Raw genomic sequence first — 21,795 nt, forward strand, 5'->3', positions numbered from 1 at the left:
TTTAACACAGCCCACCTTTCTGTCCGCCGGGCTACAAGCCAGAGCACACGCGGGCGACAGCACCAGGTGGAGAGGAGGCCCACGTCGCCGATGTCCTCAGTCGCGGTGGCCAGGCGCCCCCTGCCGACCATCACGGGCGCCGGCCGAGGGGGCGGGGTTCACCCGGCCCCGCCTCCCGCCTCCTCCTTTCAGGAAGTTGCTGGGAGAGCCCCACGGACGCAATCCCCGCCCTGGGTGGGCACGGCAGCAGGGCGTGATTGGTCAGCGCCGTCAGTGCGCGCTGACGTTAGACGCAGAGGGGATGTTTGGAGAGAAGAGCGGGAGCTGAGAAGTGGATCGACTGCTTGTCCGGAAGTCTTCGCGTGGACTGCCAGGGGGCCTGTGCTTAGTCGGCAAGCGTCCGGCCCTTCCTGCCCGTCCCCCGGAGAGCCTCGCACCTGCCACAGCCCAGGTGAGCGTGCAGGTGGGAGCGGGTGCGCGCGCGTGTGTGCTTGGGCGCGCGCGCGCGCGTTGGGGGAGGTGGTGACCCTGTGCCTGCGGCCCCAGGAGGGGAGCAGAGCTGAGCTGTAGGAATGTGCCCTGGGTTTCCCTGAGGCTTCGGAGACGTGCCCTCCGTCCCCACTACCCACCTTCCCGATGCTACTGGACCATGTGTTTCTAGGAAGTGGGCGTAGGTTGGTTCTCCTGGCAGTTTTAAGTGTCTGCTGTGAGGCGCGGCGCCAAGCGCAGGGGCTGCCCTGGTCGTTGTGTCCCCAGTACTTAGAGGTGCCAGGATTCCCATTAGAGCTGAGTGAACGCAGTCCCTTAGAAAAGACCTCTTCTTGGAAGGCAGACAAGTGTGATAGTTGTTTCGTTCAGGGTGCACGTGGAAACACGGGTTAAGGATCCGGCGTTGTCACTGCAGCGGCTCAGGTTGCCGCTATGACACGGGTTCGATCCCCGGCCCCAGAAATTATACATGTCATGGGCATGGCAAAAAAAAAAAAAAAAAAAAAAAAAAAAAAAAAGCGACTGCTTTGGGAAATTGATCCCTGACCTAAGATTTGAGGGAAGAGGTAAAGAATTACAGGAGTTCCCGTCGTGGCTCAGTGGTTAAGGAATCTGACTAGGAACCATGAGGTTGCGAGTAAGTAAAGAATTAAAAAACCACAGTCTATGAATTCTCTAGCCACCGCCAATGACAACTCCAGTAAACATTTCCCTTTTCCAGACATGTAATTGCCTCTTCTTGCAAATGGAAAACATGGCACAGTATGGGTTCTTTTATTTACTAGGTTCCCGATTTCAGAGAAGATGACGGAGGAACTGGACCTCTTGGGACAGGACTCTGATGGGGACAGTGAGGAGGTGGTCCTGACTCCTGCAGAGCTCATTGACAGGCTGGAGCAGGTAAACAGCCCCCACAGAATCCCCTGCTCCAAGTGGAGCCACTGTATTTAGTGCAGCTGTGCAGATGTCAGGAATCAAAATGAGAAGATGGAATTCAAGGCTGATTTCAAGAGAAGATGGACTGGATCTTACCACCCACACAGAAATAGGAAATAAGGGCCCTGGTAGAAACCTCATAATGTCAAAAACAGAGTCCTCAAGTGGGGCCAATAAGAGACAGCTTTGGGGACATTTACTAGAACAGTTTGCACAACAAAGATACACGCATTGTTTGCATGCACTGCGGAAGTGTTGCCGTAGAGACCTGCAGGGTGTAGACTTTAGTCCCTTGGAATGTCTGCCATTTCCCTGTAGAATGCTTGGATTAACAAGAAAGTGCTGAAACACCTTCTTTAGCCAAAAACTGGCCTTATTCTTCTTTTTCCTCCAAATACTTTTCTTTTATCAGCTGTTCTGTATGTTTACTGCTTCCCTAAAATCACTTCTGGGATACTTCTTTTAGTCAGAGCAGCCATGGTTTATTGGGCATTTCCTGTGTGCCAGAGTTGTTTATAGTTGTTTTCTCATGAAGTCTTGATGGTTTCAGAGTTCAGACTGCCTCTATTTTTTGCTCGGGGCCTCACGCATCAGCATGTGGAAGTTCTAGGACAGGGATCAAACCCGAGCCATAGCGGTGACAACACTGAATCCTAACCACTGGGCTACCAGGGAACTCCCCGGCTGCTTGTATATTTTTTTTCCCCCAGACTACCTGTGTTTAAATCTCTGCCTGCCACTCGTCTGTTTTACAACTTAGGCAAGTTGGACAGTTTGTCTGCAGCACTTTCTCAGCTGTCAAGTGGAGTTAATAATGGTAGCCTCGCAGAGTTGTTGTGAGGATTAAACGAGATAACATGTGGGAAGTGCTCAGAGTGCTGTCTGATGCATGCTGAGCACTCGCTGGGTGTTAGCTGCGAGTGGTAATAGTCCTTACAGCAGCCCATCGGGGCAGGTATTACCTCCATTTTACAAATGAGGACACTGAGGCTTCGAGATTAACACACATAACTGGCCAAGGTCATGCACTGGCAGCAGAGCCAGGATATGAACCCGGTCTCTGATCCACTGCAGTCACTGCTTTTTCTTTCCCACTTTAACTGCCCCTTTGCAGAACTCTCTCATGTTTGTTGCTTTAGCATTATTTATTTTTTTCTTTTTTTGTCTTTTTAGGGCCATACTTGTGGCATATGGAGGTTCCCAGGCTAGGGGTCTAATCAGAGCTGTAGCCGCTGGCCTATGCCAGAGCCACAGCAACGCCACATCCGAGCCCCGTCTGCGACCTACACCACAGTTCACGGCAATGCCAGATCCTTAACCCAATGAGCGAGGCCAGGGATCGAAACCGCAACCTCATGGTTCCTAGTTGGATTCATTTCTGCTGTGCCACAACGGGAACTCCCAAGCTTTAGCATTCTTTGTGCTCTCCTACCCTAAATGCCATCATGAGTGACAAAACCCAAGAAGGTAATTTTGAAATTATATTTTCTATGAGAATTCTGACCATATTGCAGTGAATTCTTAATTTGTTTTTATATCAGAGCTTTTTTTTTTTTTTTTTTTAATCTTTTGAGAGACACGCCCATGGCATATGGAAGTTCCCAGGCTGTGGGTCAAATCGGAGCTACAGCTGCCCACCTACACCACAGCCACAGCAACTTGGGATCCGAGCCACGTCTGTGACCTTCACCACAGCTCATGGCAACACCGGATCCTTAACCCGTCGAATGAGGCCAGGGATTGAACCTACATCCTCGTGGATACTAGTCAAATTCGCAACCCGCTGAGCCACAGTGGGAACTCCTTGTGTGTATTTTTGTACCTATTGAATAAAAAGGAAATAAAAATTCCTGCTTTATAAGTCCTCTGATAATTTGATCTTTTTTTCACAAATTCTGCTCCTTGAAAATACAGGACGTCTCAGAGTTCCCACTGTGGTACAGTGGGTTAAGAATCTGACTGCAGCAGGCCAGGTCACTGTGGAGGTGCAGGTTCAGTCCCTGGCCTGGGAACTAACTAACATGCAGCCATAAAAAAGAAAGAAAATACAAGATGGTCTTTCTGGTTAATTCTATATATCTGCAATACTATTATAAAATTTTGAGCACCTGGAAAAAATGATAGTAGCAATACCTGATACTTAATAACATGTCCAGATGGTGATGTTGGAGAAGCAGAGATGCAAGGATGTCAGAAGGAATAAATGGAGGCTGCTTGGCCTGTAATTCTGAGCTATGCTAAAGCGAAATCCCCTGTGATTGCAAGATTTCCTCAGTCCCCTGTTTTAGTTCCCTAAGCCTTGATAATTTCTGAAAGGTACCAAGTGTCTGGACCTGAATCATAAATGAGGAATTGACCGTCTCATTCCCAAACTCTGTAGTGGCAGAATTTCCATATCTATTGTGACCTTTTATACTCTTGGACTAACAACTTCATCTCCGTTTCTCATGAGTAAGGTACAAATAACCGTACCCACTTCTCAGATGAGTATAATGATGAGTAGGAAAGCGTGAAGTGCTCTGAGCTTCAGTAAGAGACTGTAGATTTACCACGTCTCCTCCCAGAATAGAGGGGTGCTGGTGCCCCTGGTGGACAGTAGCAGGAAGAGTAGAAAGGTGCTGCTTCTTGGTAAAGCGCACCCTCTGGCTACCAGGTAGGGTTATTCTTAGCAGGAGGTATGCTGCCAACATTTCAAAGTGAATGGTGATTTTTTTTTTTTTTCCTGATAATGCTGGTTGAATAAAAGGTCGTGAACACAGCCCGCCCACTAAAAGAAATTAAAAAGCCATCATTAAACATAGCTAAATATAGTTAAACATTTCCCGTTGTGGCTAGGTAGGTAAAGAACCCAACTAATATCCATGAGGATGCGGGTTCAATCCCTGGCCTTGCTCAGTGGGTTAGGAATCCAACATTAGGAGTTCCTGTCGTGGCTCAGTGGTTAACGAATCCGACTAGGAACCATGAGGTTGCGGGTTCAATCCCTGGCCTTGCTCAGAGGGTTAAGGATCCGGTGTTGCCGTGAGCTGTGGTGTAGGTTGCAGACACGGCTCAGATCCCGTGTTGCTGTGGCTGTGGTGTAGGCTGGTGGCTACAACTCCGATTTGACCCCTAGCCTGGGAACCTCCATATGTCAAGGGAGTGGCCCTGGCAAAGGCAAAGATTAAAAAAAAAAAAAAAAGAATCCAGCATTGCCATGAGCTGGGGTTGTGGGTCACAGACGTATCTTGGATCCCTTGTTGCTGTGGCTGTGGTGTAGGCCGGCAGCTGCAGCCCCAATTCGACCCCTAGCCTGGGAACTTCCATATGCCACAGGTTCGGCCACAAAAAAACAAAAACAAAAGCATAACTTGTTTTCAAAGCATTTCCAGTATTTCCATCTGGTCAGCAGTCATCTTTGCTGAAGGAGCTGTGATTTGGGATGAGTGCACTAACTCACAGGGTTATTTCGCTCCATTGTGAGTAATGCTCTTTCGTTGGGGGTGGGGGGGGTGGCATTGTTTTTTCAGGCCTGGATGAATGAAAAGTTTGCACCTGAGCTGCTGGAAAACAAGTCTGAAATCGTAGAGTGTGTCATGGAACAGCTGGATCACATGGTAAGAGGTGCCTGTCTCGGGTCAAAGGACAACTCTAGGAGGGATGTTGGCAGAGTGAGAGAGGTCGTGCTCTGAGAGCAAACCTGTTTGGCCCAGCCTAGTTTTGTTTTAAACACTGAATGAGTTATCTACGTTTACAAAGCGTGAGAGCCCCTGGGAACATCTGAGTGTTGGCTTCCCATGAAATCCCCATGGATATAGGCTTCTCAAAACCTGTTCACACCACTCCCGTGTCTGTACATGAGAACAGCTGAGCAGAGCAGGGTAAGGGCCACCCTTTCAGGTGCCCCCCAATGCCCCAGGCCCTGGGCGCCCACCTTCCTCCGCTGTACCTCACCCTCCTGGCCCCGTGGCCTCTGAGTTTGTTGCCTTTGGCTTAGATGAGCCCGGCTTTGGTCACTGTCAGCCTCAGGGTAGCTGTTTTACAGTTTCTTGGCTAATGTTTTCACACTACTTTTAACATCCTTAAAGGAGTTCCCATTGTTGCTCAATGGGTTAAGAACCCAACTAGTATCCATGAGGATGTGGGCTCAACCCCTGGCCTCGCTCAGTGAGTTAAGAATTCAGTGTTGGAGTTCCTGTCGTGGCACAGTGGTTAATGAATCTGACTAGGAACCATGAGGTTGCAGGTTCGATCCCTGGCCTCGCTCAGTGGGTTAAGGATCTGGGGTTGCTGTGAGCTGTGGTGTAGGTCGCAGATGCGGCTCGGATCTGGCATTGCTATGGCTGTGGCATAGGTGGTGGCTACAGCTCTGATTAGACCCCTAGCCTGGGAACCTCCATATGCCACGGGAAGTGGTCCTAGAAAAGGCAAAAAGAAAAAAAAAAAAAAAAAAAAAAAAAGAATCTGGTGTTGCTAAGAGCTGTGGTGTAGGTCACAGATGCCATTTGGATCCTGTGTGGCTGTGGCTGTGGTGTAGGCCTGCAACTGTAGCTCCAATTCAGTCCCTAGCCTGGGAACCTCCGTATTCCTTGGGTGCTGCCATAAAACAAATGAAAAAGACCCTTCAGATCTTTCTTCTGTTCTGCTGTGTTATCTCCTTTACAGTTGAGTTGTTCTTCTGGGCCCTTCTGACCACCCAGATTCAGATTCTACTCAAATGGTCATTTTCTACAAGCAAAAGAGTACTGTTTGCACTTTTTGCAACAAGACTGTAGTCGTGTATAACTGTGTGATTAAGAAACTAAAATGAGAGCCCTTACAAGTTGCTTTGTCCTGACCGCATGTGGCTTCACCACTGCCAACAGTGATGGTCCTTGTGGGCCTCGTGCAGTGAACAAAAAAAGTGCTTAGCCTTTGACGCTCCTATGCTCATGCTTTTTTACAGACTTCATGTTCTCTGTTTTTGTTCTGTTTGTTTGTTTTGCTTTTTAGGGCCACACCTGCAGCATATAGAGGTTCCTAGGCTAGGGGTCACAATGGAGCAGCAGCCACCACCCTTCGCCACAGCCACAGCAGCACAGGATCGGAGCCGAGACTGCGACCTACACCACAGCTCACAACACTGGATCCTTAACCTACTGAGCAAGGCCAGGGATTGAACCCACATCCTCATGGATCCTCATCAGAATCGTTAACTGATGAGCCACGAAGGGAGCGCCCCTCATGTTCTCTGTTAATAGGAGGAAAATCTCAGGAGAGCCAAGAAGGGGGACCTGAAGGTCAGCATCCATCAGATGGAGATGGAGAGGATCCGCTTTGTCCTGAGCAGCTACCTGCGGTGTCGGCTCATGAAGGTTTGCCAAGGGCTCCCTGCAGCCCATCCTAGGGAGGAGCTGGGAGGGTGCAGCCTGGAGATGCCCTGGGGCCCCACAGCGGGGGGCCAAAGTGAGGAGGGCCAGACATCGTTCCTGGGTGTCACCCACATCGCAGATCCAGGGACGGTGTTAGTCTGACTGCTGCTCGATGGCGCCCCATGGAGTGGCCCTGTGGCAGCATTATGGGTGGAATTTGCATTGGTAGAACAAAGAATACTGAAGAAGGGAACTAGATGGTTTGGGGGTTTTTTGTTTGGGTTTTTTTTTGGGGGGGGGCATGCCTGTGGCATGCAGAAATTTCCAGGCCAGGGATCAAACCACAGCACCACAGCAGTGCCCATGCCAGACCTTTAATCCCCTGGCCACCAGGAAACTCCCAAGGAGAACTAGTTTTAAGAACTCTTTTGCATCTGTCATTCAGTCAGTGTCAAGTGCACCACAATAATGACATTTAACGCAGTCTCTGCGGCCACCTAACTTATAAAAATGAAACTGCAAGACATCCTGATTTTGTATCGTGTCTCTTTTAATCCTGGAACGTTCTTACTTCTTTGAAGCTGCTTCTCCTTTGGTTCCACTTGTCCTCTGAGTTATTACAAAGCAAACACATTTGCTTCTTTAACAATATGGGTCTGAACTGCATGGTCCACCTGTAGGCAGAATTTTTTCACTTGAATCTGCGGTCACAGGACTTTGGATGCAGGGGCCAACAGTAAAGTTATTCACAGGCTTTGACTGTACAGGGTTGAAGGTGCCCCCCCCACCCCGCAACCCCAGAGGCATTCAGGGATCACCCGTACCCTCTTCCACGTGAGAGCGCCGCAGAGATCTGACAGCAGCTCCCCGGGCTCATCAGAGTCCTCTAGCTGAACATTTCGGCCTTTATTTTCTCCTCTTCTCTTCCCTGAAAAGGTTTGTCCACAATCTTCCTAAATTATCCCACCCTCAATGGAGCACAGAATTCTCACTGTCATTTGGTCACTTTGGTGAAAGACGGGCTGACCACTTCCTTTATCCTGGATGTTAGACTGTTGGATTGGTGGTGATGCTGCCCAGCATCACGTAGCACTTGCGGGCTCATTCTGCCTCTCCGTGAACATAAATCTCTTCTGAAGTTTTAAAATTATTGTTATTACCCCATGCTGTCATCCCCAAGTGTTTGCATGGCTTGATTTATTTTTTGGCTGTACCCGTAACGTGGAAGTTCTCAGGCCAGGAGTCAAACCTGAGCCACTGCAGTGACAGTGCCAGATCCTTAACCCCTTGCACCACTAGGGAAGGATCAGACCTCCTTGATCTCCGCCCTCGGCTCCTCCTCACTGTCGTCCTGACCCTGCTTGCGAGGAGTAGTTCCCCAACGGAAGTGACCATGACAGCATGGACTCCAGACCAGAGTGCCCTGCCTGGTCCCTCATCACACACACACACCTTTCTGTGGCTTTTAGCTTTTTCTTCTCTTTTTACGGCCACACCCTCGCCATGTGGAAGTTTGCAGGCTGCCGGCCTGCACCACACCCACTGCAACACCAGATTCAAGCTGGGCCCGCAACCTACACCACAGCTCACAGCAATGCCGGATCCTTAACCCACTGAGCGAGGCCAGGGATCAAACCCCCATCCTCACAGATGCTATGTCAGGTTCTTGACCCGCTGAGCCACAATGGGAGCTCTTAGTTTTTTGGTTTAATTTTTTTCTCAGTTCTCAGCATTTTTCTCAAGCCTCACTTCATCATAGGCTTTATCCTTGCTGATAATGTTATTATGATTGATGTTACTCTCTGCCTGCTCATATATTCTGTGTGTGTCTTTCCAGCCTTCGCTTCATCCTACAGAAGAACACCCTGTACGTTTACATAAAAATATTGAATGGCCTCCCCTTCCCTTTCTTTGAAATTCCATTTCCAGTGGTAGCTGCAGCGTTTCTTTTATGAAAGCCTCTCATCCTCTTTAAACCACCTTCCTTTTCAGAGCCCTGGTCTTTTTTTTAAATTTTTAGGGCCACACTCGTGGCGTATGGAGGTTCCCATGCGCGGGGTCAAATCAGAGCTACAGCTGCCGGCCTACGCCAGAGCACAGCAATTTGGGGTCCGAGCCGAGTCTGCGACCTACACCACAGCTCACGGCAATGCCGGACCTTAACCCACCGAGCGAGGCCAGGGATGGAACCCGCAACCTCATGGTTCCTAGTTGGATTCCTTTCCGCTGTGCCACAGTCTTTTCCTACAAATTCTTTAGAAACCTGGCTTTTTAAAATCCAGAGGGCAGGTCTTATGATTAGAAAGCGTCTCGACCACGGAGACTGGCCATTTTTTAAGTCACTTTCAAGAGGAACCCGGACCTGTTGCAGAAAACTAGTATGTGTGACCCTCGAATCAGACGGGACCTCTGGTGACCCACTTCTCAAACCTGCTGATGGCGTGAAGTGCTGACATGTTTTCTGTCCCCACAGATAGAGAAGTTCTTTCCTCATGTCCTTGAAAAGGAGAAAACACGCCCTGAGGGGGAGCCTTCCAGCCTTTCTCCAGAAGAGTTTGCCTTTGCCCAAGAGTGAGTAAGCAGTACGTGTGGGCCGCCTGCGCTGCCCTGCTCACAAGCACAGCTTCGTGGTTGTGTCCTCGAGGCTGATCGCATAGCCTCTGTTGCCTGTCTGACAGCCCTGGTGGCTCCGTCAGGTCCGTTGCCACAGTGATTTTTTTTTAATTATTTTTGTCTCTTTAGGGCCACATCCACTGCATATGGAGGTTCCCAGGCTAGGGGTCGAATCAGAGCTGTAGCCGCCAGCCTACGCCACAGCCACAGCAACGCCAGATCCAAGCTGTGTCTGCAACCTACACCACAGCCCACAGCAACTCCGGATCCCTGACCCACTGAACAAGGCCAGGGATCGAACCTGCATCCTCATGGATACTAGCTGGGTTTGTTACCGCTGAGCCACCATGGGAACTCCATCACTGCGATCTTGAATCCGTGTGTTTCAGGTACATGGTGAACACAGAGAACTACCTGAAGAATGTCGCCTTAAAGCACATGCCTCCTAATTTACAGAAGGTGGACCTCCTGAGGGCAGGTGAGCGGATGTCCCTTTACAGACTCCAGGGGCCATGGTTACATCCCACGGGTCTCCAGGTGCCTTTGAGAAGGATCCGTGTCTTCCCTCTCTTCCCTCAAACATGAGAAAATAAGTGTGTAGAGAGGCAGACAAGAGAAAGAGAGGGTTCTAGAGCAAAAACAAAAAGTCTTTGAGGAGTTCCCGTCATGGCTCAACAGTAAGGAGCTCAACTAGTAGGGACGAGGGTCTGAACCCCGGTCTCGCTCAGTGGGTTAAGGATCTGGCGTTGCCATGGGGTGCTGTGGAGGCTGGCAGCTTCAGCTCCAATTCAACCCCTAGCCTGGGAACCTCCATATGCCACTGGTGTGGCCCTAAAAAAATAGTCTTTGGTAGCAGGAACAAGGGTAGCCATCGCCATGTGACCCCATCTCTCTAATCCCCTCTCCTCCCACCCTCCATCCAGAAATGTTTTCCGACTCGCTTTGCACACTGTCCTCCTAGGATGTGCGTGGTTCCCCCACGTCCCATGCTCTTTCCTCCCCGGCTCCCTGTGCATCCTAAGGCCTCCTCAGTTGCCGACCGCATGGGTGCTGTGCAGCCTTGGTGGGAAGTGCTCTCTTTCCCGAAGGAGCCAGATCTCCCACTTAGATCTCCTGTGCCCCAAGATGCTTTGACACGGGGGTGGGGGGGGTGGGGTCCCTTAGTGCTTGAGGCAGCTTGTCCCGGCAGCTTTTCCAACCTCGATCTCGTTGGCAGAGCCTTTCCTTTCTGATGGCATGGTCGTTTTTTCTGGCAGTTCCCAAACCAGACCTGGATTCATACGTGTTTCTGAGAGTGAAGGAGCGACAGGAAAACATCCTGGTGGAACCAGAGACAGACGAGCAGAGGTGAGTGGACGGTGGAGAGGCTGTCCCCATCAGGCCACAGCCGAGCTCTCTGGGCACATGTCCTCCTCCTTTTCCAGGGACTACGTCATCGACCTGGAGGAAGGCTCCCAGCACTTGATCCGATACAAAACCATCGCTCCCCTGGTTGCCTCTGGAGCCGTACAGCTAATTTAAAACCAGAAGTTACTGGAGTTCCCGTTGTGGCTCAGCGGGTTAAGAACCCAACATAGTGTCCGTGAGGATGCCAGTTCAATCCCTGGCCTTGATCAGTGGGTTAAAGATCTGGCATTGCCATGAGCTGTGCTGTAGGTTGCAGCTGCAGCTCAGATCCTGCGTTGCTGTGGCGTAGGCCAGCAGCTACAGCTCAAGATTTGACGCCTAGCCTGGGAACTTTCACATTCTGCAGGTGCGGCCCTAAGAAACCCCACAAGTACCAAAAAGTAAACAAAGGTCAAAACAGAAGTAACTGACCAAGAACAAGGGCACAGAACATTACGGAATATATTTGGGACATCCCCACCACCACCCCAGTCACCTGCCCACCTGACCCCAAGCACAGTGGGTCACTGGGACAGTGAGGAGAGGACCTCAAGGCAGATCCCTCACTTATCGCATATCCTAACTCTGCCCTTTTGGCGGAAGCAGCAGGTGGGCTGTCCCTCTGGGGGGTGGGGTCCAGGGAGACCCCCTGTGATATTTGAACTGAGGAAGGTGGGGCCCCCTGCCTGTGCTGAGGGGACCAATTGGCCCTGAGCCCACAGAGGTGGGAGAGCTCACTTAACCCTCCTGGTAGAAGGACTGTAAATAGATTAAGCCCTCGTGCCGCCTTCTGTGGCGTGTCCCTGGATCATGGAAACTCACCTTTTGGAACCTCTAACATTGGGCTTAAAGCCAGCTTCTGTCACGCTTCCCTGAACATCCCAATAAGCTATTATTAGGTCCCAGCTCCGTGGCAGAAGGAGCCTGCGGGCGGTGCCCAGCGTGCAGTTGAATGAAGCTCGTCCACCACCCCCAGGCCCGCCCGCAGGCCATCTGCCGGCCTTGCCGAGGCCCCGAGAGCCAGGTGGCATCGGCTCTTTTGAGGCTTTTCACTTTCTCAAGGCAAACAGACGAGGTTAAACTAAGTGAGTGGGTGACCCCTGAGGGAGGAGCGTACAGACAGTGCGTGAGTCATCTTCCTCTGAAATGTGTTGATTACATGCCAGTCTTTTCTCGCTCCATGGGAAGGCAGCAGGTTTTTATTTCTGATGCAGGTGTGTAGCAGCATCAGCGTGATGTTGCTGTCATTGCCAAGAGAGATCTCCAGTGAAAGCAAGGCAGGTTGTATTCGTTAATAAAAGCATTTTCGTTCTCACGCATGGCTTCGTTTCATCCAGCATCTTCAGCCTCTTGTTAACAAATGTGCACTGAGCATAGTGTGCTGGGCACAGTTCAGGGCTCTGGGGCTCAAACCCACAATAAGGCCGTCACCGAATCTGCCCAGGCAGGATAAGCACCTTGCAGCAGATTAGAACAGAGTGACCAGATTGGGTGCTCTGAGGGGTTCTCGCCGATTTTAGTGAACCTCTGAATTAGGCAGAGGATCTGAAAAACAAGAAGGGGCCAGACACAGAGCTCAAAAGGAAAAGCTTTCTAGACCAAAAAAAAAAAAAAAAAGTTTGTACAAAGGCCCTGAGGCAGAAGTGAGTTTTGCCTGCAGTCAGTGTAGCAGGAACACAGTAGACACCATGAAAAGTGGTACCCAATAAGGTCTGAGAGGCAGGCTGGGCCCTGATCACTTCAGCTTTGTCGCAAGGACCCCACTGGCCCTCAGGACATCCTGAGATGCAGGCAGGGCTGGCAGTAGTCATAGGTGGGAAACGAAGTGGGCATTTAGCAGTAAGTGAACCCGAGTCTCCTTCTTCCTTGTTACCTGTGTGCCTGTCTGACTGTGGCTTCTACTGTGCTGAGTGGCCAGGACAGGGCCAAGCTGTCATTTCTTCATTTAGAAGAGCGCTTCCTAGGCCTTCAACTGCACTCCAATTGACTGGAGATCTTGCCAAGATACAGATTCGGACTCTGGAGGTCTGGGGTGGGGCCCCGGACTCTGCTGCGTGTCTGGGGAACCCCCAGGCTGTGCAGACGCTGCTGACTGAGGGATCCCGCTTTGATGGCATCTGTCACCCTTTCCCACCCCATGCGTCTAGTGAGGTCACCATCAAAGCCACAGACGGCCTGGCTCCATTTCCTGGGTCACCTCTTCAAAGGAAGGCTCGTGTAGATAACTCATTTCAAGATCAGGGGGAAGTTGATTTCAAAACCAAGTAAAGGGAACTGACGAAGTGTGATGTCCTTTTTTTAGCTCTTTCAGCTTGTGGTGGATGTTTGGCTTTATTGTTTAAAAATTCTGCACTGGAGTTCTCTGGTGGCTCAGTGGGTTAAGGACCCACTGTCACTGTAGCAGCTCAGGTCACTGCTGTGGCGCAGGGTCAGTCCCTGGCCTGGGAACTGACCCTGCATACCGTGGGCTAAAACAAAAAACAAAAACAAAAACAAAACCCCTCACTGGAAGCGTGAAGGAATATTTGCCTTAAATCCTGTCATCATTCTTTGTCACAAGCTCATCGCCAGCGAGCTTCCTGAGAAGTGCTTGCAGGTCCATGTCTGGGTTTCCCAGCCCAGCAAACATGTATCAGCCATGACTCTGCACCAAGACCCCAGCTGTGCTGACTCGGTGCCACACCCGCGCACATCCAGCTCCCCTCTGTGACAGACGTGAGTTAACCATGAGGCTCTCGTAGGCAACTGTTAAGCTCGTACATCATACGTCAGAACTTCATAGAACATTAAGTGATTTCTCTTGGGAGGCTTAAACATTCCAAACATTGAGAATGCTTCAAAATCGATTTTCTTTTTTTTTGTATTGTGGTAACATATGTAACATACTCATAACTGCCATCTCAACCAGGACAGATCGGCCACCTCCTCGCTACTAGGTAAAGGAGGTGGATTCAAAAAGCCTGGTGAGGAGTTCCCGTCGTGGCTCCGCGGTTAACAAATCCGACTAGGAACCATGAGGTTGCGGGTTCGATCCCTGCCCTTGCTCAGTGGGTTAGCGATCAGGCGTTGCCGTGAGCTGTGGTGTAGGTTGCAGACGCGGCTCGGACCCCACGTTGCTGTGGCTGTGGCGTAGGCCAGTGGCTACAGCTCCGATTAGACCCTTAGCCTGGGAACCTCCATGTGCCACAAAGAAAAACTGAAATAGAGGAAACAGGAGCAATACCAAGAGCGGTGTCATTAGTCTGTTCTCCTGGTTCCCTAAGTCTTATTTCAGTATCAGACTTGCTCCCAGAGAGCAAAATTCCTGGGCTAATGTGAAGTTCCTTGCTTTTAGCAAAGAAATAGCCATGTGAATAACGTCTTCCTATCTTCCAGAAATTACAATTGAAGACGCTGTCAATTACGTGACCTATTATTTTCTTGATGAGGATCCCTGTAACAGTTTTTCTCAGAATCTAGTGCCAGTAAAAGTTGGCCTCTTTAAACATCTATGATTCATTTTTATCAAACAGACGAGACCATTCGCTTCCCCTTTTTCGCCTCTTGAGGCCATGGGTCTCAAGAGTCAATTACTGTCTTCCTGTCTCACCCCAGATTCCTGTAATATGGCCCCGGGTCTTTCCCTAAACAGTCTCTGATCTCCTTTTTATACCTCAAATGTTTCTATTTCACTTTATCTTAATTTAAAAAGCTACCCTAGGAGTTCCCACTGTCGCTCAGCAGGTTAAGGAACCAACATTGTCTCTCTGAGGGTGTGGGTTCAATCCCTGGCCTCCCTCAGTGCGTTAAGGACTTGGTGTTGCTGCAAGCTCTGGTGTAGGTTGCAGCTGTGGCTCGGATCCAGTGTTGCCTTGGCTGTGGCATAAGCCCCAGCTGCAGCTCCCATTTAACCCCCAGCCTGGAAACTTCCATATGCTTGCAGGTGTGGCCATAAAAAGAAAAAAAAAGCTACCCCAATGTGGGGAAGAATTAAGTAAAGAATAAGCACAGGAGTTCCCTTGTGGTGCAGTGGGTTAAGGATCCAGCATAGTCGCTGCTGTGGCTTAGGTTGATGCTATGGCACAGGTTTGATCCCTGGCTCAGGAACTTCTGCATGCCATAGGTGCTGCCAAAAAAAAAAAAAAAAAGGAAGAAGAAGAAATAAGCAGATAATAGTAACTCAGGCATGTAGGACTAGCCTGGAATTCCCCATTTTTTAATTTATTTTTTATTTTTTATTTTTTTTGCTTTTTAGGGCCACACCCTCGGCATATGGAGGTTCCCAGACTAGGGGTCCAATCAGAGCTGCAGCTGCGGGCCACAGCCACAGCACTGCAGGATCTGAGCCCCACCTGCCATCTACACCACAGCTCGTGGTAACGCCAGATCCTCAACCCACTGAGCAAGGCCAGGGATCAAACCTGTGTCCTCATGGATACCGGTCAGGTTCATAACCCACTGAACCACAATGGGAATTCCTCATTTTTATTTTTGATCTCACATAAGAAGTCAGCTGCAGCCTGGGTTGGAATTCCCTCCCCAAGGCCAGCCACCTCCGTGTGCATATCCCACTTTCCACCCCACAGCCCCACCTTCGGAACAGGAGCTTCCCCACCTCCCGTGGGAGGGTGCCCTGGATTGGAGTGATCCCGACCTCTGGAGTGGTGGCATCATGAAATTGTGTACAAGCCCCACAGGCCCTGTGTTTAGAGGGATACTTAACCCACTAAGCAAGGCCAGGGATCAAACCCAAAACCTCATGGTTACTAGTCGGATTTGTTTCCCCTGTGCCACAACAGGAATTCCCCCCATTTTTTAAACACAGATGAGAATACAAATACAAAACACGTATCGGAACACAAATTCCTAAGTGAGGCGCCTAAGCCAAAGTGGTAATAAAGGCAAGAGTTGTGGTGTGCTGCGACTCTAGAACTTTATAAGCAGGGAATAGGTCAGGTAAGATCCAATCAAAATAGTAGTTGCCCAGGATAACTCCATGCTATTGGTACATGAACATATAGGGTCAGGCACAGTGCTGTGTAAGCTGCTTGTAGCCTGTGCCTTCAGAGGAAGAATGCTTCAGCCTTGAAGTCTGTAGTCTAGAGGAGACCAGCCAGAACACAAGTCACAGAATGACACGCTTTTATCAAAGTAGGGATGGGCACGGAGCGTGATGAAAGGGCCTAGGAAGGCCTCCAAAGAAACTACCAAAGCTTCCCAGAGCGGGAATGCCTGAGCCAGGACCTGAAACACAAGGGGAGTCAGCCGGGCCAGGGAGGGAAGAGGCAATGGCTGTTTGGAATGGAAATGCCCCAGGCAGAGGCACACGAGCATTCTAGGTCTCCAGCCAGTTGGGTGAGGCAAGAGCCTAGGATGGGAGTTGGGGGAGCAGGAGGGCCACTTCCAGTCTTACGGGGTCTCATAGGAGAGTGATAAGACTTATGTGACATAACCTAATCAAACTTAAAAGTTTCTGCAAGCAAGGGAAACCCTAAACAAAACGAAAAGACAACCCACAGAGTGGGAGAGAATCTTTGCAAGTGAATCAACTGACAAGGGATTAATCTCCAAAATTTATACACACCTCCTGCAGCTCAATACCAAAAAAACCCCAAATGACCTCATCAAAAAATGGGCAGAAGATCTAAACAGACAATTCTCCAAAAGACATACAGATGGCCAACAAACACATGAAAAGATGTTCAACATCACTCATTCTTAGAGAAATGCAAATCAAAACCACTCTGAGGTACCACCATACACCAGCCAGAATGGCCATCATCAAAAAGTCTACAAACAATAAGTGCTGGAGAGGGTGTGGAGAAAAAGGAACCCTAGTACACTGTTGGTGGGATTGTCAATTGGTGCAACCACTATGGAAAACAGTATGGAGATTCATCAGAAAACTAAACATAGAACTACCATTTGATCCGGCAATCCCACTCCTGGGCATCTATCCAAAGAAAACCACGACTCACAAAGACATATGTACTCTGATGTTCATTGCAGCACTATTTGCAATAGCCAAGACACAGAAAAAACCTAAATGTCCATCGACAGAGGAGTGGATCAAGATCTGGTACATATACACAATGGAGTATTACTCAGCCATTAAAATGAATGAAATCCCAACATTTTTAGCAACATGGATGGACTAGAAATTATCATGCTAAGTGAAGTCAGCCATACAATGAGACACCAACATCAAATGCTTTCACTGACATGTGGAATCTGAACAAAGGACAGACTGAACTTCTTTGCAGAGCAGATGCTGACTCACAGACATTGAAAAACTTACGGTCTCTGGAGGAGAGAGTTTGGGGGGGTGGGGGGAAGTGCTTGGGCTGTGGGATGGAAATCCTATGAAATTGGATTGTTATGAACATTATATAACTACAGATGTGATAAATTCATTTGAGTAATTAAAAAAAAGAGAAAAAAAGACTTATGTGACATATAAGTCTTACTGGAGTCTGGTTTACTCTGCTAAAAAAAAATTGAATGTTGCACCAAGACATTTGGGAGCCACTGAAGGACATTAAGTTCTGATATGATCAGATTTACATTTTATTTTTTATTTATTTAAAAAAATTTCATTTTTGTCTTTTTAGGGCCACACCCGCAGCATATGGAAGTTCCCAGGCTAGAGGTCAAATCCAAGCTGTGGCTGCTGGCAGCCATAGCAGCGCCAGATCTAAGCCGCGTCTGCGACCTACACTGCAGCTTGAGGTAATGCCGGGTCCTTAACCCATTGATCAAGGCCAGGGATCGAGCCTGCATCCCCCTGGATACTAGTCAGATTTGTTTCCGCTGTGCCACGACAGGAACTCCAAGGGGTTCTGATTTTTTTTTTTTTTTTTTTGTCTTTTTGTCTTTTGTCTTTTTGTTGTTGTTGCTATTTCTTGGGCCGCTCCCACGGCATATGGAGGTTCCCAGGCCAGGGGTCGAATCAGAGCTGTAGCCACCGGCCTACGCCAGAGCCACAGCAACGCCGGATCCGAGCCGCGTCTGCAATCTACACCACAGCTCAAGGCAACGCCGGATCGTTAACCCACTGAGCAAGGGCAGGGACCGAACCCGCAACCTCATGGTTCCTAGTCGGATTCGTTAACCACTGCCATGACGGGAACTCCTGGATTCTGATTTTAAGTGATGAAACTCATGCCAAATTAGCTTCAGGAAAAAGGAGATTTACTGGCTCCTAAAACTGAAGGTGGCAGCTGGCCTCCAAGGACCCCCCCCCCAAAACCACAGATTCAAACACTACTATGAGGGGCGTGTGTTTGTGTGTGTGTGTGTGTGTGTTCTCTCTTTTCTCCTGCTTCTCTACGCCCTTCAGCTTTATTCTCCCATGCAGATGGGGTTTTCCCACATGGAAACAAAGCTGCAGGCAGCTACCCCATTCCAGGTTAGAAATCTTGCTTCCAGCTTCGTGGGTTTTTAAAATTAATTATTATTATTATTATTTTTTCTTTTTAGGGCCACACCTGTGGCATATGGAGGTTACCAGACTAGGTGTCCAATCAGAGCTGTAGCTGCAGGCCTACACCACAGCCGCAGCAATATGGGATCCAAGACTTGTCTGTGACCCACACCACAGCTCACCAGATCTTTAACCCACTAAGCAAGGCCAGGGATCAAACCCAAATCCTCATGGATGCTAGTCAGATTCATTTCCCCTGAGCCATAGCAGGAACTCCCAGCTTCATGGTTTTTTGTTTTTTGGTTTTTTTTGTCTTTTTTTTTTCTTCTTCTTTTTTTGCCATTTCTTGGGCTGCTCCTGCAGCATATGGAGGTTCCCAGGCTGGGGGGGTCTAATCGGAGCTGTAGCCACAGGCCTACGCCAGAGCCACAGCAACGTGGGATCCGAGCTGCGTCTGCAACCTACACCACAGCTCACGGCATCGCCGGATCCTTAACCCACTGAGCAAGGCCAGGGATCGAACCCAAAACCCCATGGTTCCTAGTTGGATTCGTTAACCACTGAGCCATGACGGGAACTCCCCAGCTTCGTGTTTTAAAGCCCCAGTGCCCACCCCCCTGAACCAAACACAGGCCCAAGCAGGAAACAGAATATGGACCCATAAGTCTTTTCATTAACTCGGGAGCCTGGGAGAGATTGTTTCCTGATCTGTAAAAGAAGGATAATAATAATAATGCACCAGGTTGTTGTAAGAGAAAAGTGAGCTAAGGTATGGAAAGATTTTGGAGAATTCTAAAATAGTATGTACTGGCACTCCCTGGTGGCAGAGGGGTTAAGAATCTGGCTTTGTCACTTGTGGCTTGGGTCACTGTTGTACCGTGGGTTTGATCTTTTGCCTGCTGTGGACACAGCCAAAAATATTTTTCAAATGAAAATAGCATGCATATGGAAATGATTAATCCATTATTGCCTTTTACAGTCATGTACATGGATATCAAATCCCACTGGAAGATGGAGCCTGGTCTTTCTTTTTCTTCCTTCCCTCCCTCCTTTCCTCTTTCTTTCTTTCAACACAGCAATTCTGTGCCTTTGCTTTCTTTTTCCCCCTTGGCCTTGCCCACAGTACGTGGAGATTCCCTGGCCAGGGACTGAATCTGAGCCACAGCAGCTGCAGTGACATTGGTGGATCCTTAATCCCCTGCACCACAAGGAGACTCTTGCTTTTCTTTTCTTTTCTCTTCTCTTCTCGTCTTTCTTCTTTCTTTTCTTTTCTTTTCTTTTCCTTTCTTTCTTTTTCTCTCTCTTTCTCTTTCTTTCTTTCTTTCTTTCTTTCTTTCTTTCTTTCTTTCTTTCTTTTTCTTTCCTTCTTCCTTCATTTCTTTCTTTCCTTTTCTTTTTAGATTATTGTTCATAGGTGACAAGTTTGTTCTTTTTTTTTAGGGCCACCCCCGCAGCATATGGAGGTTCCCAGACTAGGGGTTGAATCAGAGCTGTAGCTGCCAGCCTACACCACAGACAGAGTTGCATCTGGGACCTACATTGCAGCCTGTGGCAATGCCAGATCCTCAATCCACTGAGTGAAGCCAGGGATTGAACCCTCATCCTCATGGATACTAGTTGGTTCTTAACCTGCTGCCCCACAATGGGAACTCCCTGCCTGGCTTTTCTTAATCACCAGTAGGTGGTTTGGCCAAGACTGGAAACAAGCACTTTTGCCTCAGAAAATCGACTGTCTTTCCCCAACCCCATGCTGCTTGTCCAGCAGAATTATGTACTGGCCTTATGCTCTTCAGACAGCTTGCACTGCAGGCCACACTGCGAACCATCCAGTTTCCACCTGTGCTGAGCAGTGAGATTGCTTAGTTTGTGGGATGGCTTAGTTTTCTGCCCCAACTTTGGTTGAATGTGTCCTTCCAACTCAGATCTCTTGAGGGGGTAAAAGTTTTTAGAATCTTTCACACTTTGGCATCTTTGTGCTTGCACATGTGTGTTTCTGTGTTGAACAGATTTGGGAGCTTTAGGTGTGCAGATAAATGCACACGATCCTGATCAAAAGAGGTCTAAATAATCAGCTGAGAAACTGCCTTTCAAGTCTCCGTTAGCCCGGAGAGCAGTGCCAGGATCATGCTGAGCTAGATGCTTGTGTTAGCCAACACAAATGGAGAAAAACAAACTTACCCAACATAGATCAACTGAACACAGCAGAGCTTGCTGAGAATACCAAGAACAATAGGAAAAGAAATCTAGAAAAGCACCATCTGACTACTTTCTGTCCCCACCCCCCAAATAACGTGACACTTAAAATCATGGAAAAATGGGAGTTCTCTTGTGGCTCCGTGGGTTAAGACCCCGACTAGTATCTGTGAGGATGAGGGTTCAGTCCTTGGCCTCACTCAGTAGGCTAAAGGATCTGGCGTTGCCGCAAGCTGCAGTGTAGGTCACGGATGCAGCTCAGATCCTGTGTCTCTGTGGCTGTGGTGTAGGCTGGGAACTTCCTTATGCCACAGGTGCTGAAAAAAAAAGAAGAAAAAAAAAGAAAAAAAAAATGGAAACTTAGGTAATAGAAAAATAAGCACAGCTGTAACAGACTGACATTAACCATAAAACACTCGGATCTTGCGTTGCTCTGTCTGTGGTGTAGGCTGGCAGCTGCAGCTCTGATTCCACCCCTAGCCTGGGAACCTTCATATGCAGCGGGGGTGACCCTAAAAAAAAGAAAAGGAGAAAGAACTTGTCACCTATGAACAATAATCTAAAAAGAAAAGAAAGGAAAAAAAGGAAGGAAGGAAGGAAAGACAGACAGACAGAAAGAAAGGGGGCATCTATAAAATTATTAACATTGACACAAAGGCAAAAAAATCAAAGAGATAAAAAGCTTTATCATCTATGGATAAATGGATGAAAACATCAAGAAGATGTAATAGGGCTGAGTGAGATTTCACACACCAAACGAGGTAGTGTTACAATAATGTAAAGCATAAGCTGCTGGAGAATACATGAATTTGGGGGAAAAACAATCATCATAGGAGATGTGACCTCTCCTTTCTCAGAATCTGAAGATCAAGGGAGAACTTCATTTGAACAAACTGAGAAAACGCTTGCTTTTTTAAAGAAAATGTTCAAATGCTAGCCAACAAAGAAAATCTCGATAAATGCCACATTTTCTGAATGCCAGAAATTCAACCCCATGTGGTCAGCAAGCTCACCAGTTTTATTCACTTCTGTACCTGAATACTATGTGCATTGTGTAGGGAGGTGTACATTGTGCACATAGTAGGGATCTGAAAGCGTTTGTTTCACAAGGAAGGATGATCCACAATATGACACAAAAACAACATGAAAATATTTATGCCCCAATATAATCCCTTAGCTATTTCAATCACTTTTCAATATAACTCTCTTTCCTTCCTTCCTTCCTTCCTTCCTTCCTTCTTGCTTTTCAGGGCTACACATGCAGCACGTGGAAATTCCCAGGCCAGTAGTCGTATCAGAGCTGAGCTACAGCACAGCTCACAGCAATGCCAGATCCTTAACCCACGAAGCAAGGCCAGGGATTGGACCCTCATCCTCATGGATATTAGTCAGGTTCATTACCACTGAGCCACGACGGGAACGCCACAAAAGAATTCTTTTGAGAAT

At 48.5% G+C, this 21,795-nt stretch overlaps 1 protein-coding gene across 1 annotated transcript; it reads left to right on the plus strand.

The window, feature by feature from the left end:
- GINS4 (GINS complex subunit 4) lies at positions 274 to 12,069 on the plus strand. The gene is made up of 8 exons (XM_003483876.4): positions 274 to 451; positions 1,275 to 1,389; positions 4,935 to 5,021; positions 6,645 to 6,758; positions 9,229 to 9,326; positions 9,758 to 9,846; positions 10,625 to 10,715; positions 10,793 to 12,069. The coding sequence occupies exons 2-8, from the start codon at positions 1,294 to 1,296 to the stop codon at positions 10,887 to 10,889; spliced, it is 672 nt and encodes a 223-aa protein (XP_003483924.1). The 5' UTR covers positions 274 to 451; positions 1,275 to 1,293; the 3' UTR covers positions 10,890 to 12,069.

The sequence above is a fragment of the Sus scrofa genome, chromosome 17, assembly GCF_000003025.6.
Source record: "Sus scrofa isolate TJ Tabasco breed Duroc chromosome 17, Sscrofa11.1, whole genome shotgun sequence".
Taxonomy (NCBI): Eukaryota; Metazoa; Chordata; class Mammalia; order Artiodactyla; family Suidae; genus Sus; species Sus scrofa.